This window comes from Hydra viridissima, unplaced genomic scaffold, assembly GCF_058129835.1.
Source record: "Hydra viridissima isolate aposymbiotic clone 2 unplaced genomic scaffold, HvirCarnegie_v1 scaffold_5, whole genome shotgun sequence".
Taxonomy (NCBI): Eukaryota; Metazoa; Cnidaria; class Hydrozoa; order Anthoathecata; family Hydridae; genus Hydra; species Hydra viridissima.
This window is the reverse complement of record NW_028324304.1, coordinates 9,987,691-10,002,465: the sequence shown is the minus strand read 5'-3', so window position 1 is coordinate 10,002,465 and position 14,775 is coordinate 9,987,691. Positions and strand designations below refer to the sequence as shown.

Sequence of the window (14,775 nt, the reverse complement as noted above, 5' to 3'; positions counted from 1 at the left end):
CTTTACCTCATAGTTCAAGAGAAAAAGATTTGTACGAAGCTTTTATTTTAAACGGATTTTCTAATTGGAAGAAATCGTCACAAATTTTTGGTTCTCACGAACGATCTGAACTCATAGGGCGTCTGTTAGTATGATCGCTTAAGCAACACTGGAAACAACATTTATCCAACAGCTTAATCATCACCAAAATAAAGAAATGATGGATAACCGTATGGCTTTATCAAAAATATTACAACACTTTTTTATTTGGTAATTCCTCAATTTCTTTTAAGAAAAATTTAGATTAACTATCAGTCATTAAGTTTATTTACTAGATAAATAAATGTTTCTTCTAAATGTATTAGGGAACGCAAGGCCTTTTCATTCGTGGAAAGGTTGAAAATAATTCAAACTCTCAGCATGCTACTCAAACTACGAGCAGACGATTCTCTGGAACTGAAGAAATGGTTGAATCGTCCTGAAAAGCAAAAGTGGCTCTCGCTTGATATTGAAAACGAAATCCTACAAGATTTTGCTCTAGCAATGCTTTTTAAGCTATACGAAAGTATAAGGGAATCACAATTCAATAGTTTGATCCGATGAAACAACGAATATGTCCACGAAAAAACAAGTTTCGATTTGCATTCGGCGTGTTAATGAAAAATTTAAAATTGAGGAACTTTTAATGGGATTTTAGCAAACCGAGAACATCAAGAACTGTTTAATGGACGTTTTGTGTCGATTTAGCCTGTTGATTAAAAATTGTCGGGGCCAATGTTTTGACGGATCGTCTAACATGTCTGGAAGTATCTATGGATTGCAGACTTTAATAAGTGGGAAAGAAGGGCGGGCTTTTTACGTGCACTACCGCGCTCATGATCTCAACTTGGTAGCATAAGATTCTTTTAAAAATCAAACAGAGATCAGAAATATTATAAATTTAGTGTAATCATTCATCGTATTTACCCGTGGATCTCCAAAACGATTAGCATATCTCAACAAATTTCGAAATGTAGAGGATGTAGAAAGCGGAACATCACTGGGGCCATTTTGCCACACTCGATGGATCCTTAGAAAACCGTCCATTATATCTATTACGAGTAACTACTCTGCCATTATTAACAGGTTAGAGGATTTTGAAAATCATTCTGATAATTCAGCCAAAAATAAGTCAGAAGCAGCGGGTTATCTGGAATCTTTTTGTAAGTTTGACACATTTTCCAAATTGGAAATTTTGCGCATGATCTTCACGTTAATCGAGGATGCTAATACAGCACTCCAAGGTAAATATTGTTTTATTTCATAGTGTTTTTTTTTAACATATTATTTTAAGCAAATTATAATGTTAAACGTTTATTGAAAATTATTTTTGGCATGCAACTTAATTTTTGCAAAGCAAGAAATACCATCAACACGTTTAAGGAGGTGTTAAAAGAAGCCCTGGGTGATACTCTCTTCAAAGTCTTATGGGATGCAGCCGTTGTAGCAGCAGAATTTAGTTTACTTGACAAACCAGAGATGCCACAGAAATGTACAATTACATCAAAATTTACTGGAAGTGGAGTTTCATACTTTGCTACGACTCCAGAGGACCACTATCGCCAGCTTTTCTATGCATCTCTGGATTGTGTTATAACGGGACTTGCAACCCGTTTCAAACCGACTGAGACCATTTAGCAAATGTAAAAAAATTTCTCATCGGTCAGTGCCTGGAAGTTGGACTCGTTGAGGCTTTTTACATAGATGACTTTGAAGATTATAGAAGACTACAACTCCATCGCGACATATTTATAGATCATGCAAAATCCAAGAATATTCAACTAACTAATTTTGAATCAGCTTTGAAAGAGCTTGTAGACCATGATGGTGTCGTTTCTCAATTAATTTCACTGATTCCCGAGTTTATGAAACTGGTAAAAATTTTACTATGTATGCCTGTCACCTCATGTACGTGTGAACGCTCTTTTTCTTGTCTTCGTAGGCTAAAGACTTATTTGCGTTCTACAATGTCTCAGGAGCGATTGAATCATCTCGCAATTTTAAATTGCCATCGCGATATTGCCTACACTCTTGATCTTGATCATTTGATCGATGGGTTTATAATGCGTGCCTCCATACGCATGAACACATTTTAATTGAGAAAATAAATTACATTTTTATGCCTATTGAAAAAACTTTATTTCTTATTATAGATTTTCAACTCCTACAAAATAGTTTATGCCCCATCCGGGAAAACTAAAACTCTACGCCTATGCACAACACCAAGATAAGTTATAGTCCCAGATAACACTGCAAGTTGGCCCGACGTCGGAATTTTGTAATTGGGCCACTTAACACAATATGGCGTCCTGCCGACGTTGATATCATTACGTCGGGCAAACCAATTACTTAAAACGTCTTACCGACTTCGTTAGGATAACGTCGGGCAACCCAAATTATTTTCACGTCCTGCTAACGTAGATATGATAACATTAAACCAACCAATTCATAGCGTTGTATTATTGTGCAAACGTTATCCTACCGACAAAAGTAGGGTGTTTTAAATATAAAAATTTCCTTTTTTAATTTCAATTTTAGTTTTAATTTTTATTTCTTTTAAATAAAAAAAAACTATAGCCCTTAGATATGCATCTAGAACTCTCGGACCTAGATATGCATTTAAGGGCTGTAAATTTTTTTTTATTAAAAAAAAAATAATTAAAAAAGATAAATCAAAAATTAAAATGAAAATAAAAAATTATAAACGAATTTTGATTGGTCATTGAAAACACTGTGCTCACATGCTTCAAATTTATTTCCGCACGTGCACGTCTAAAAGTCTGTATTTACGAATAAAAAGAAGGAAAAAAAGTTTAAAGAGAACTGAAGAAATGATGAATAGCAAGTATGTTACTTAAGCATTATTTTAAAATATATATTACAACTTTTTCATTTTTGATTAAATCAAGACAATCATAAAGATTTGAAAGTTTCGTTGCTAATTTGCTATTTTAAAACTTTAAAAATATGTAAAGATATTTTTAAAGTTTTAAGTTTACAAATACAAGCTTGCATTTGTTAAATAGTTTTTAACTTTAAATTTTTTGAAATCTCTTTAAATTTCTATTGACCTTTTGTTTCTCAACGTTGATGAGTCTTGTTAGTAATCGTTGGTGAGTCTTTTTGGTCAACGTTGTTTAAGGACATTGACCTTACAAGGTTAATAGTTTAATATATTTTTTAAAAGGTTAGGTTAAGGTTAATAATTTTTTTAAAAATAAATTTATTTTTATGTTTCATTCTAGTAATAGCTTCATAAAGTCTTTTCTATTGTGGCTTACTGAATAGGATTGATATAAATTTCTAACAATGCATCTACAATGAAATTGTTGGATATTATTATTAGGTCCAAATCATATTCTACCATGAGGCGTTGTATACGAGCCAGAGTTCAAGCACACTTGAAAGACATTCAAACTTCAAGTGCCATAAATGAAGATGATGTTCTAATTCATAATATTTTATCAATTGAGCATTCCAGTAAAACCCCTACTAATAAATTAATAGATATAAGTAATAAAGTCTATTTTAATAAAGAAACTGATTCTTGTGAAGCTTACAAAATTGCAGATGTCTTTAACATAAATCAAGTTCCACATAATAATTTTATGTTAAGTGAAAAAGTTAATAATCAGCCATTTGAATCAAATGACTTTGTGTATCTCCAAATGAGTGACAGTGATAGGGTGGAATGGAATTCTGAATCAGATAATTTTCCAGATACTGATGACAGTTATGGTAAGGAAGGACTGGTTGTTGAGCTTGCATGTTGGGCTGTTAATGAAAATATTTCTCACAAGTCAATAAAATCTCTGTTACATATACTTCAACCACATCATTCTTTTTTGCCACTTGATCCCAGGACTTTATTATCAACACCAAGATATGTGAGTTGTGAAAAGTTGAGTAGTGGTGGTTTATATCATCATTTTGAAATTGCCTCATGCTTTCAAATATTGTTTGAAAATGAAAAAATATTTTTAAATCCATCAGATAGTTCTGAATTTTTAATGCAATACAATATCGATGGTTTGCCTTTATTTAAAAGCACTGGTTTACAGCTGTGGCTAATTCTTGGTTTATTAAAACAGCCAAGTGAAACAAGCAAACCTTTTCTAATTGGAATATATGCTGGTTGCAACAAACCTTCTAATGTTATTGAATTTTTGAACTCATTTGTGATTGAAACCTCTCAATTGGAAGAAAATGGAATAAAACTGAAAGACAAACTTTGTCAGTTTCAAATTCATAGTTTTGTCTGTGATGCTCCTGCTCTATCCTTTTTAAAAAATACAAAGCTGTACAGTGGATATTATAGCTGTGATCGTTACATTCAATCTGGAAAACATATAGGAAGAATGACCTTTCCAGAAGTGAATAGTCCTCTTCGAACTAATGAAGCATTTAATGATATGTTGTATGAAGATCATTATAAAAACAAAATAAAATTGCCACATACACAATTGTTTATTGGCATGGTAACTGACTTTGTGTTAGACTACATGCATCTTGTCTGTTTAGGCGTTATGAGAAAGTTATTACAGTTTTGGGTTAAGGGTCCTTTAAAAACTAGATTAACTGCACAACAAGTTATGAAAATAAGTGAACATCAGAAGTTGTTGCGTCCTTCAATACGAAATGAATTTGCACACAAACCACGTTCGCTTACTGAACTAGATCATTGGAAGGCAACTGAGTTTCGTTTGTTTTTGTTGTATACCGGTCCATTAGTTCTTCAAAACAATATGCATCCTATTCTGTACAAGCATTTTTTGCTTCTTCATATAGCCATTTCATGTCTTGTTAGCAGCAAGCTATGTCAAAAGTGATGCGACTATGCTCAAAAGTTATTGACAATTTTTGTACAGCATTCACAGAAATTATATGAACCTGAGTTTCTTATTTATAACGTTTACTGCCTAATTCATTTACCAGATGATGTTCGTTGATTTGGTGCATTAGATGGAATAAGTGCTTTTCCTTTTGAAAACTACTTACGAAGTGTTAAAAAACTTATTCAAAAACCATCATTACCACTTGAACAAGTTATTAGAAGAGTTTCAGAAAAAAAGCTTATCTCTGTCTCCGATAAGGATAAAAAAAAAGAGTACCCTTTTTGTAAAAATGAACATAACAATGGTCCATTAATATGGCCTGAGTTGTTTAATGCCATTCAATATAAGAGTGTTGAACTTAAATCTTTCATTTTTTCATTAACAGAAAGTAACAATTGTGTACTTCTGAATACTTCCAAAGTTGGAATCCTTCAAAACATACTTAAAAGAGATTTGGATATATTTATAGTTGTAAAATTGTTTCAAAATGCAAACTGGTTTTATGAATATCCTTTAGACTCAAAAAAGTTAAATGCATTTAAAGTGTCTCAAATTGAAGATAAACTTTCTATATATAACATAAATGATTTAGTTACAAAATGTGTGTGTTTACCTATAAATAACAGTGAATACCTCATTATTTCTTTTTTATAAAAATTTTATTGTCTGGCATTAATTGTTTTTGATGATTTACCTGAATTGGATTGAGCATAAATATTTTTTTTTTTAAAACCATTTGATGTACACATATTTGTTAATTTTCTAGATTATATTGTATTGTTCACTTTTTGGAATCTGATGAAGTGGAAATTGCTCCTAAAACTTGGGTTCGAAAATTACCTAATGATGTTGATGAACATCTTGAATGTTACTGGCCACCATATAAGTCTCACCAAAAAATTTTAAAAGCTGTTCAGACATGTACTGATTTTGAAATTGATAAATGGAAGAGTTACAAAGCTAAAAACTTGAAAAATTATGGTATTTTTTTGTATAGTCTTGAGTATCTTTTATTACTGTAGTATATTTATCAAAATCCTGATCCACTAAAATTGTCATCAATTGTGCAAATATTTATTGTGTAAGTTTAACAGGTTATGAGTAGTTATATGAATAAATCCTTGTGCTGTCATACTAATGTAAAATAAATTGAAATACTTTTGTTTGTAGTATCTTACTCATAACTAAGATACTACATTAATATATCTAACTAAGATATATGTTAATTAAACATATCAATAAACTTCATTAAAATGGTTTTAGATACGTATGAAAGCGCAGAAAAAGGTATTGCAAAAGCAAAAGAAAAATCTGATTTGGGTACTGATGTTTTAGACATTGAAGATGGAACAACACTCCAGAAAAAATGAAAATGCACAAGGTATGCCATAATTAAGTTTAGCCATAATGATTTATTATTAGGTTATCAAGACTACCTGTGTTTTGACAAAAACTAATATGTTTCATATTTGAAATTTTTGTTCAAATATTTTTTTATTTTTTGTGTATATACTTTTGATTAGGATTTCATACATACCTTCATCAGACACTGAGATATTCAGCAGTCCAGAAAGAAATATTTTATTGCAAACGCATAACTTACAAGTAGCTGAACGGAAAAAAACACTTTAATGATAATCCAGAACAAAAAAGACATAAAAACTTAACTATAGAATATGAAGATCTTCCTGAGCCTCCTGCCTTTTCTAAATTTTTAATACAAATGAAAGCAAACCAAATCATATTTCATTTAGCACTGGAAAAAAGAAATTTGTTCCAGTGCTTTGGAAACATCAGGAAAAACCTTTCTCTCAAGTATTTCCATCATGCTCTACAGATGAAAGGTTCTATTTATCAGCAACAGGTATATATTCAAGTTTTTAAACACACATTTTTATTAGAATTAAAGATTACTGAATTATTTTATCAGAATTATAGATTACTACTTTGTTGTGCATTTATTTGTAAAATGTTTTACATTAAGAAGATAAAATTAAATCAAATAAAATTAAGATTAATAATTTATTTGCTAATATTACGTATTTATAGACTATATTTAGCTCACCAGTTTTAGTTTTATTTTTTTTAGCTGTGCAACAGAAACTAATTCTTCTTCTTGAAAAAATTAAAGAGCAAGGAGGGGAACTTAAGGAGCAAGGTGAGAAGACCATAAACCTATGACAGCAACTTGTATTAACTAATGAAGGCGATAATATAGTTAGAGGATTACCTTTTCAATTGCCTGCAATTGCCTGAAGAGCTTCAACTTTTTGATGATCAAGCTATTGAAGGCGATGTTAAAGGGAGACTGGTAAAACTTTATATATGTCACTTTGTCTTATGAAGGTAGTTTGTGTGAATTTTGCCTTAGATTGAGTTATTATAATTAATTATAGAAGGTAGTTTTGTGTTAATTTAGTCAATTTTTGTTACTCAATGAAATGCTTCCAAAAGTTCACATATAATAGAACAGTTTTATTTTGTTATGCTTCTGTCGTGTTTGTCGTGTTTTCAAACAAGATGTTTGAAAATTTTGTAAAGAAAAATTGTTGGTATTAAAGTTGCAGGTTTAGAAATGTTCTTTCTGGAACTTTTAAGAACTTTAATAAACCCTGTTTATTAGAGTTCTTAAAAGTTCCAGAAAAAGCATTTCTAAACTCAAGATATTCTTATAAGAATATTTTGGGTGAAAAATATTTGAAAATGTTTAACAAATATATAAATACGCTGTTTATGCTCAATAAAACCAAAAACACTTGCAGATTTTTGTTACATTTTTTAAAAATAAAAAAAAGTTATGCTATAGGTGTTTATTTTACTTATATAGACAAGATTTCTTGGATTGGTTGGAGGTCTCAATGTCAAGACAACTACTAGAGCTGTATTAAGTCGTTTATTGAGCACAGATGTTGCAAAGTTATGCAATTGGAAGGGCAAAGGAAATAAGATGCCATTTGGCAAAATGCACCTTTATGCAATTGTTTGTGGTGAAATTACTTTGAACTAATTTATCTTTTATTATTTCGCATATATATATATATAGATATATATAGATATATATAGATATATATAGATATATATAGATATATATAGATATATATAGATATATATAGATATATATAGATATATATAGATATATATAGATATATATAGATATATAGATATAGATATAGATATAGATATAGATATAGATATAGATATAGATATAGATATATATATATATATATATATATGTAGATAGATAGATAGATAGATACGCTTTGCATGTTTAGATGCAGTTAGAAGAAATCCAGCAACTAGTCGAGCAACAGATAACGAGATAGGTATTGTTTGTCGGTATTTGTTAAAACATGCGAGTGATCGGGACGGAGGGAGACAACGACGTGCCAATCGTGCAAGTCAACATTAACTTATATTAACTATGATATAAGCCATTTATAATATATATATATTATAAATAAACCGTTTTAATTTTTTTTTTTAAACGAATGAAATATGGATATAAGCAGTTGATACAAACTTAAAGTGTCCTTGAGCTATTTTGTGACAACTTTGATGGATTTTTTTTTACATTGCTCCATACGTATTGTGCTGAATTCATAATAGCAATCAAATCACGTTTCTATTCAAAGTTAGGCGGTCTTTCTTTTATTCGACTTCAAAAAGATGTTGCTTTTGGTATGTAACGATGAACTAGTGTGTTTAAACAAAGTCCAGTTTATTTATATGAACGGGGCAAGAATATTAATATTGTGCTTACTCAAGACCGATGATCAATTTGCTGCCCAACCGACTTCTTCATCTGAAGTCGGCTGTTTTAGCTCTTTTCAAAAGTCACAATAATGTCAATGTGCCGACGTCGGCAAAATACCATTTTCTGGACGTCGGGGCATTTAAATTGGGCCGACGTAGAACCGGTGATCAGATTGCAGACAATCCGACATCTTTAGCCGACGTAGGGCCGATCATAACAAAGACGTCTAAAAGACGTCGGCAGGACCTCGATGTGTTATCTGGGGTACTAGACAAAGGCAGCTTTTGGCCACTTATTCTAAAGTTCAAGTATTTTGGAAGATTCTTGTTAGTTTTTTTATAAAAGTTAGTATACTGCGTCTTAAATATTATTATTTTTGTTTTTTTAGTATTCAATGAGATTTTGTTTGCTCGGAGCTATTGAACAAGACTGGCCATATCCTCATTAATATATTTATTTAGTTTTTTGAGGGAGTTTGTCGTTAATTGAAGATTTGTATCATCAGCAAAATGGTACATGTTTGAATGTTTGATAGAAAGATTAAGATTATTGATATGAATAATAAAGAGAAGAGGACCTAATATGAATCCCTGAGGAATACCAATGCAAACGCTTTTAATGTCTGAGAAGGTGCCATTTAAAGTAACAAACTGTTGACGATCGGAAAGGCATGATTTAAACCATTACAAGGGGATACCGCGTACACCATACTAGTTAAGCTTTGATAGGAGAATGCCATGGTCTACGGTGTCAAAAGCTTTTTGTAAATCAATGAAAACCCCACAGGCAAAGTTTCCATTATCAAGAGCAACTCTTATACTTTCTGTAATTTCGATAAGAGCGTGAGCTGTAGAATGCTTTTTACGAAAACCAAACTGGTGTTTATATAAACATTGATTTTGGTTTAGGAAGTCGTATAATTTATTATGTATAACTTTTTCAAAAATTTTGCTTAAATTAGAAAGAAGAGAGATCGGACGATAGTTGGTGCAGTCAACTGTTGATCCTTTTTTGTGAACTGGAATAACTTGGGCCAGTTTGAAGACATCAGGAAATATTCCTTTGCAAAATGAATTATTTAAGATGAGACTTAGTGGTTTGCATAGATTTTTTGACACCAGTTTAAAAAGTTTTGTTGGAAGACTGTTCGGTCCAACACTCTTACCTTCTATGATAGTGGAATTTATATAGTCGAGGGTTTCCTCTTCAGTTATTGGTTGCACATAAAAAGAGTTGCTATTAGGATTGGTCAGATACTTTTGAAGGTTGAATTTAGAATTCGGAATTCTATTGGATAATTTTGAAGCAATCTTAGTAAAGAAATTGATAAAATGGTTAGAGATAGCTTTAAGATTAGCTTCGCATTTGTTGTTGATCAGTATGCTCATGGCCGCCAAGAGAAATTTCGGGCTCCGGAGAAGTTTTCTTAAGGGGCCCTCATTATGATCAATTACATACTCAGGACCAAAAGGAGCGTGCTCTGGTCATTGTAAATGAAAAATAAAAGTTAATTAAATCTTTTAAAAGTCAAAACTATTTAAATATTTTAAAAATTACTTTAAAAAATTGTTTGTACACACGCGGGGCCCCGGGAATCTTCCCCGTCCACCCACCCACAACACCCCCCCCCCCCTCTCGGCGGCCATGATCGCTACCATACTTTTTTATGGAGTATTTTGCTGAGAGTTTTGCATGAAAATTTGGTTGATGTTGTCACATGGAATTGTAGTCGAAGAAATGTAGAGACCGCTTTTTTTATTATTAAAAAAGTTTGCTTTATGCATTTTCTATGAACATGCCAAATTTCAACGAAAAATAATTATAAGCAGTTACTCTAATTAGTGTTGGACTTTAGGTGCCTAATATCGGTTTTTCTGTTATTTTTTTTTTTTAAGCGAAATCCGGGTGGGGCCGAAATCCGGATAAGGGGGGGTGAGATGCAAATAAAAATCTTACTTTGAATTATTTTGATTTATAGTATTAGAATTAATTTAATATGGACAACGCCAACAAAAATCTCATGGCTGCACTAACAGATAGTAAGTTCAATTTTTTTTTCTCATATCCAAAAATAATGATTAATGTAAAACCCTAATTGTTTTTTATGTAACATATAAAAAAAGATTAATGTTTCAGATTAAAACTGTTGGCATTCAATAAGAACAGCTTTAATATTTTAAAACACTAACATTTAATATTTTAAAAATACTAAGAAGTTTTTTGTTAAGATTAAACTAATGAAGTATGTAATATACTTATTTATATATGGTTTATTATAAAACATATCATTTAATGATAATCATTGTTATTGTCTTTTATTATATTTGGATTATTTACTTCTTTATCTGTGGATCAGTGTTTAAATCATTATACAAGCATGTCTAATATTTATTTCTTGTTTAGATCCTACCCAGCTTTTTGTTGATTTTTTAATATTTCGTAAGTATAAGTCACATAAATATTGGGTTTATTAATCAAAAAAACATTTACATAATCAAAAGAGAAAATAGTTAAAATTATGTAAATATTAATAAAACATTTATAATATCTTCCTATATATAGAAACATTTAAAAAACTTAAGTTAATGTTCTTTACTTATTGTATACTTATCTTTATCTGTGTTTATTGTTTACATAAGTTTATAACCATTCCTAATTTTAGCTTTTTGCTTATAAACATACTATCTTTATATTTGAATAGTTATATTTTCATTGTTTATTTTCATTTCATTCATGGATGACTAAGTTTAATGTATCTGCTGATGATGCAAGTTTTGATCATGTCGCTGGTATCCAGGTAGTAAAAGATGTTCTAAAAGAAGTTACTAATTGCAAGTCTGATCCAGCTGCACTATTTTGCAGAAAAGTTGATTTTTTTGGAACAATGCTTTACCCAAATGTTTTACAACCTATAACAACTTTATGCCCCATTGATGACCAACTTGTAAAAATGACTTCAACTTGTCTTAATGCAGTTGAGGAAATCTTGACTCGTCACTATAAAAGATATTTCTCCCTTTCAATTACACCAGCACTCAAAGAGGAGACAGTGAGTGCAAGGCTTCACAATATAGACAGCGAAGAATTAACGGGTATGTTTAGTGATGCCAAAGGAGGATGCCCTAATGCAACAGTTTGTTATATATCTAGCAAATTAAGGTCCAAAAAGAATAGGACGATCGATTACCTTGACAATCTGGACGAATTTTCTAGAGAAAAGGTAGTTAAGTGGTCTATTTGCATAGCACGCAAAAAAAGAATGAAAACACGACTACTACATAATGAAATTCGAGCAGAGATTACTGGTAGACTGGTTTGTAAACGCTAAAAAATGGACGAAAAACAAAAAAGAAAGTTAGAGCGTGAGCTCTGTATTTTAAATACCAGTGAAATGATGCATAAATATAACTTATCTGCAAAGCAACTTGAAGATTTAGATGATGTTATGTCGGAGAGAATTGATGGTAGGAAACTTGGTCATGTGTGGTATGATTCTGAAAATTCCAAATCTGTCAATTATGATGGTAGAATTGAAAAGGTAAACAAGGGATTACAAGACAGAATTTACACTATTTCTTACTGGAAAAAAGATGAGACAGATATGGAAGCTGTTGAATATAAGATGAAAAAAATACAGCTTGCTGCTGCTGATATTATGACAGATGAATTAATATTTTCTTAAACGGAATGTAAATATTATTGATATGCTATTTTATTTTTAATATTGATAATTTCAAGTATACAGATAAGTAAAATAATATATACTTGAATATATATAAAAATATATTATATAAAATATTTTTGTTTTTTATATATTAAAAGATTACCGACAGAGTACCGCAAGTTTTGTAGCTTGCAAATATGGTACAGCAAGTTATGTAGCTTGCAATATATTTTTGATAGACGGCGCTGTCTTACCTTCACGTGGTGTCTATTGTTAAAAATGATTTATTTAGAATTTTGGAATTTTAAATAATATCATTTACCAAAAGCCAAGATATAAATTTATTATATTTTGTATTTTAAAAATTTTTTAAATTAATCTTTTCTTTGGCTTATTTTTAGGGTGGATACTCCAACTTGCATCTTGTAATGTGGTAAGATTTGTAAAGTTTTGTCATGGCCTACTATATTCACGGCCGTACATCTCACGTTTTTGTGTGGAAAATTAATAGGCCGATTTCTGTTCGAAAAATGGCTGCACTAAATATCTTATTCTTAAAAAGCAGTTCAAACCTTAATTATTTACTATATTTTTTAATATATTTCTCCAATATAAAAGTGTCAATCGCTGTTTATCATATTTATATTTCTCCAATATAAAAGTGGCAATCGCTGTTTATCATTATATATTTATTCAAGATATATTAGTTATCAAAGATTTGAAGACATTTGTGTAATATTTGTTGGAGATTTGTAGTCATTGCTAAAATATCTAAGTTAACTGATTGTCACAAAAATTGTTCAAATCAAAGTACATTTATATCTATGTATATTATATTTATCTATAATATATATCTATATTCATGTTTATTCTTAAACTATAAGAAAAATTTCTCCAATATAAAAGTGGCAATCGCTGTTTATCATTATATATTTATTCAAGATATATTAGTTATCAAAGATTTGAAGACATTTGTGTAATATTTGTTGGAGATTTGTAGTCATTGCTAAAATACCTAAGTTAACTGATTGTCACAAAAATTGTTCAAATCAAAGTACATTTATATCTATGTATATTATATTTATCTATAATATATATCTATATTCATGTTTATTCTTAAACTATAAGAAAAATTTCTCCAATATAAAAGTGGCAATCGCTGTTTATCATTATATATTTTTTCAAGATATATTAGTTATCAAAGATTTGAAGACATTTGTGTAATATTTGTTGGAGATTTGTAGTCATTGCTAAAATACCTAAGTTAACTGATTGTCACAAAAATTGTTCAAATCAAAGTACATTTATATCTATGTATATTATATTTATCTATAATATATATCTATATTCATGTTTATTCTTAAACTATAAGAAAAATTTCAAGAAACAATTCAAAGAACTCAAATAGAAAGTATATTTTAATAAAGTATATAAACAAATGCTATACACCTTGCATAACATACAGCTTATATTTCCAATTTTAACTTTATTTTTTTCTTTGTCTCTTTTTAAATGTTAAAAACATTTAAAAAGAGACAAAGTTATCATTGGAAAGGAAATCCTTTGATATTTTATGTTTGTTGTTAAAAAAAACATTGACAAGAATTTTTGTTGAAAACATAATTCCCCAACTTTCATGATTCTCACAAACAAATTTGCTTTTTGGTGCATATTTATGTACCATGTATGTTGATGACTTAATGACAGGAATTGATAAAGATGAAATTTCATTCTCAATTAAATCCAAAATGGCAAATACACTACAAACAAATTCTGCAAGCTGTTTAGATGGAGCAAATAGTCCACCACGTGATAACAGAGATAGATAATAGTTATTTTCAAGATCGCAGTCCCCAGCTTTCAAATATGCTTTGCAGTTTTCACATTTAGACCTTTTTGATAATTTTTTTGCAACATAGCCTGCTATAGTTATTGCAACTTCTTGACTATTACAATCAAGAGAACTTTCCATAATTTCCTCGCTTTGATTATTAAACAGTTCATCAAGTATAGTTAATGAAGGATGAGCATCTGGTTGTAGATTTTCTCCCCAAAAGTTTATATGCTTTTTAAGTAAGGATTGACATGAAAAAATTCTTTCTGAATTTTAAAAAAACTTCTCTTAAACTTATAAGAAATCTGTCCCCACTCATTTGCCTGTATTGTGAGAAACATCTCTCAATTGGGTCACTTTGTAAACGAGCTGTCATCACATAATCATATCCATCACTCAAGAGTTCCTCAACAAGCACTGCTTGAGCCCATAGAGTGATTAAAAATGCTGATGCAGTTTGATTTATGAGGGTGAATGCAGGTGAAAAAGACCACTGATCGAATCAGCCAGAGCTTGATAAAATGTCATTTTCATGTCTCCTGATACAATAGCATTGCCAATAATATTAGGTGAAAATCTTTGTTTAGAATTAGCAATTGTCCACCAAGTGTTAAAAATAGTTAAATAGTTAGAAACATCTTTTTGATTTGGATAATAGCTTTTTGAAGCC

The 14,775-nt window shown here is 30.2% G+C and overlaps 3 protein-coding genes and 1 pseudogene across 5 annotated transcripts; all 4 read left to right on the top strand.

Annotated features, from left to right (window-relative positions):
• Positions 1–545: 545 nt before the first annotated feature.
• Positions 546–2,227, top strand: LOC145183221 (zinc finger MYM-type protein 1-like; annotated as a pseudogene).
• A 538-nt stretch (positions 2,228–2,765) lies between these two features.
• Positions 2,766–10,227, top strand: LOC145200612 (uncharacterized). Of its 3 annotated transcripts, XM_090087411.1 has the most exons (7): positions 2,766–2,863; positions 5,620–5,834; positions 6,117–6,234; positions 6,377–6,717; positions 6,943–7,164; positions 7,681–7,840; positions 8,126–10,227. In XM_090087411.1, exons 1-3 carry the CDS (start codon positions 2,850–2,852, stop codon positions 6,221–6,223), a joined length of 336 nt encoding a protein of 111 aa, XP_089943537.1. In that variant the 5' UTR covers positions 2,766–2,849; the 3' UTR covers positions 6,224–6,234; positions 6,377–6,717; positions 6,943–7,164; positions 7,681–7,840; positions 8,126–10,227. The 3 variants fall into 3 exon arrangements, with proteins under 3 accessions (XP_089943537.1, XP_089943538.1, XP_089943539.1); XM_090087412.1 differs by lacking the exon at positions 8,126–10,227 and having other exon boundaries at positions 6,608–6,717; XM_090087413.1 differs by lacking the exons at positions 6,117–6,234; positions 6,377–6,717; positions 8,126–10,227 and having other exon boundaries at positions 5,620–5,805.
• LOC149888560 (uncharacterized) lies at positions 3,268–4,898 on the top strand. The gene has a single exon (XM_090087409.1). The coding sequence runs from the start codon at positions 3,339–3,341 to the stop codon at positions 4,845–4,847; it is 1,509 nt and encodes a 502-aa protein (XP_089943535.1). The 5' UTR covers positions 3,268–3,338; the 3' UTR covers positions 4,848–4,898.
• An 873-nt stretch (positions 10,228–11,100) lies between the features above and the next one.
• LOC149888559 (uncharacterized) lies at positions 11,101–11,943 on the top strand. The gene has a single exon (XM_090087410.1). It carries the CDS (start codon positions 11,345–11,347, stop codon positions 11,933–11,935), a length of 591 nt encoding a protein of 196 aa, XP_089943536.1. The 5' UTR covers positions 11,101–11,344; the 3' UTR covers positions 11,936–11,943.
• The last annotated feature ends 2,832 nt before the right edge of the window (positions 11,944–14,775 follow it).

Coding starts and splice junctions, on each gene's coding strand:
- LOC145200612 (XM_090087411.1), top strand. Junction 5,835..6,116: donor TAAAAACTTGAAAAATTATG/GTATTTTTTTGT, acceptor AAATGGTTTTAG/ATACGTATGAAAGCGCAGAA.
- LOC149888560 (XM_090087409.1), top strand. CDS start 3,339: ATGAAATTGTTGGATATTATTATTAGGTCCAAATCATATTCTACCATG.
- LOC149888559 (XM_090087410.1), top strand. CDS start 11,345: ATGACTAAGTTTAATGTATCTGCTGATGATGCAAGTTTTGATCATGTC.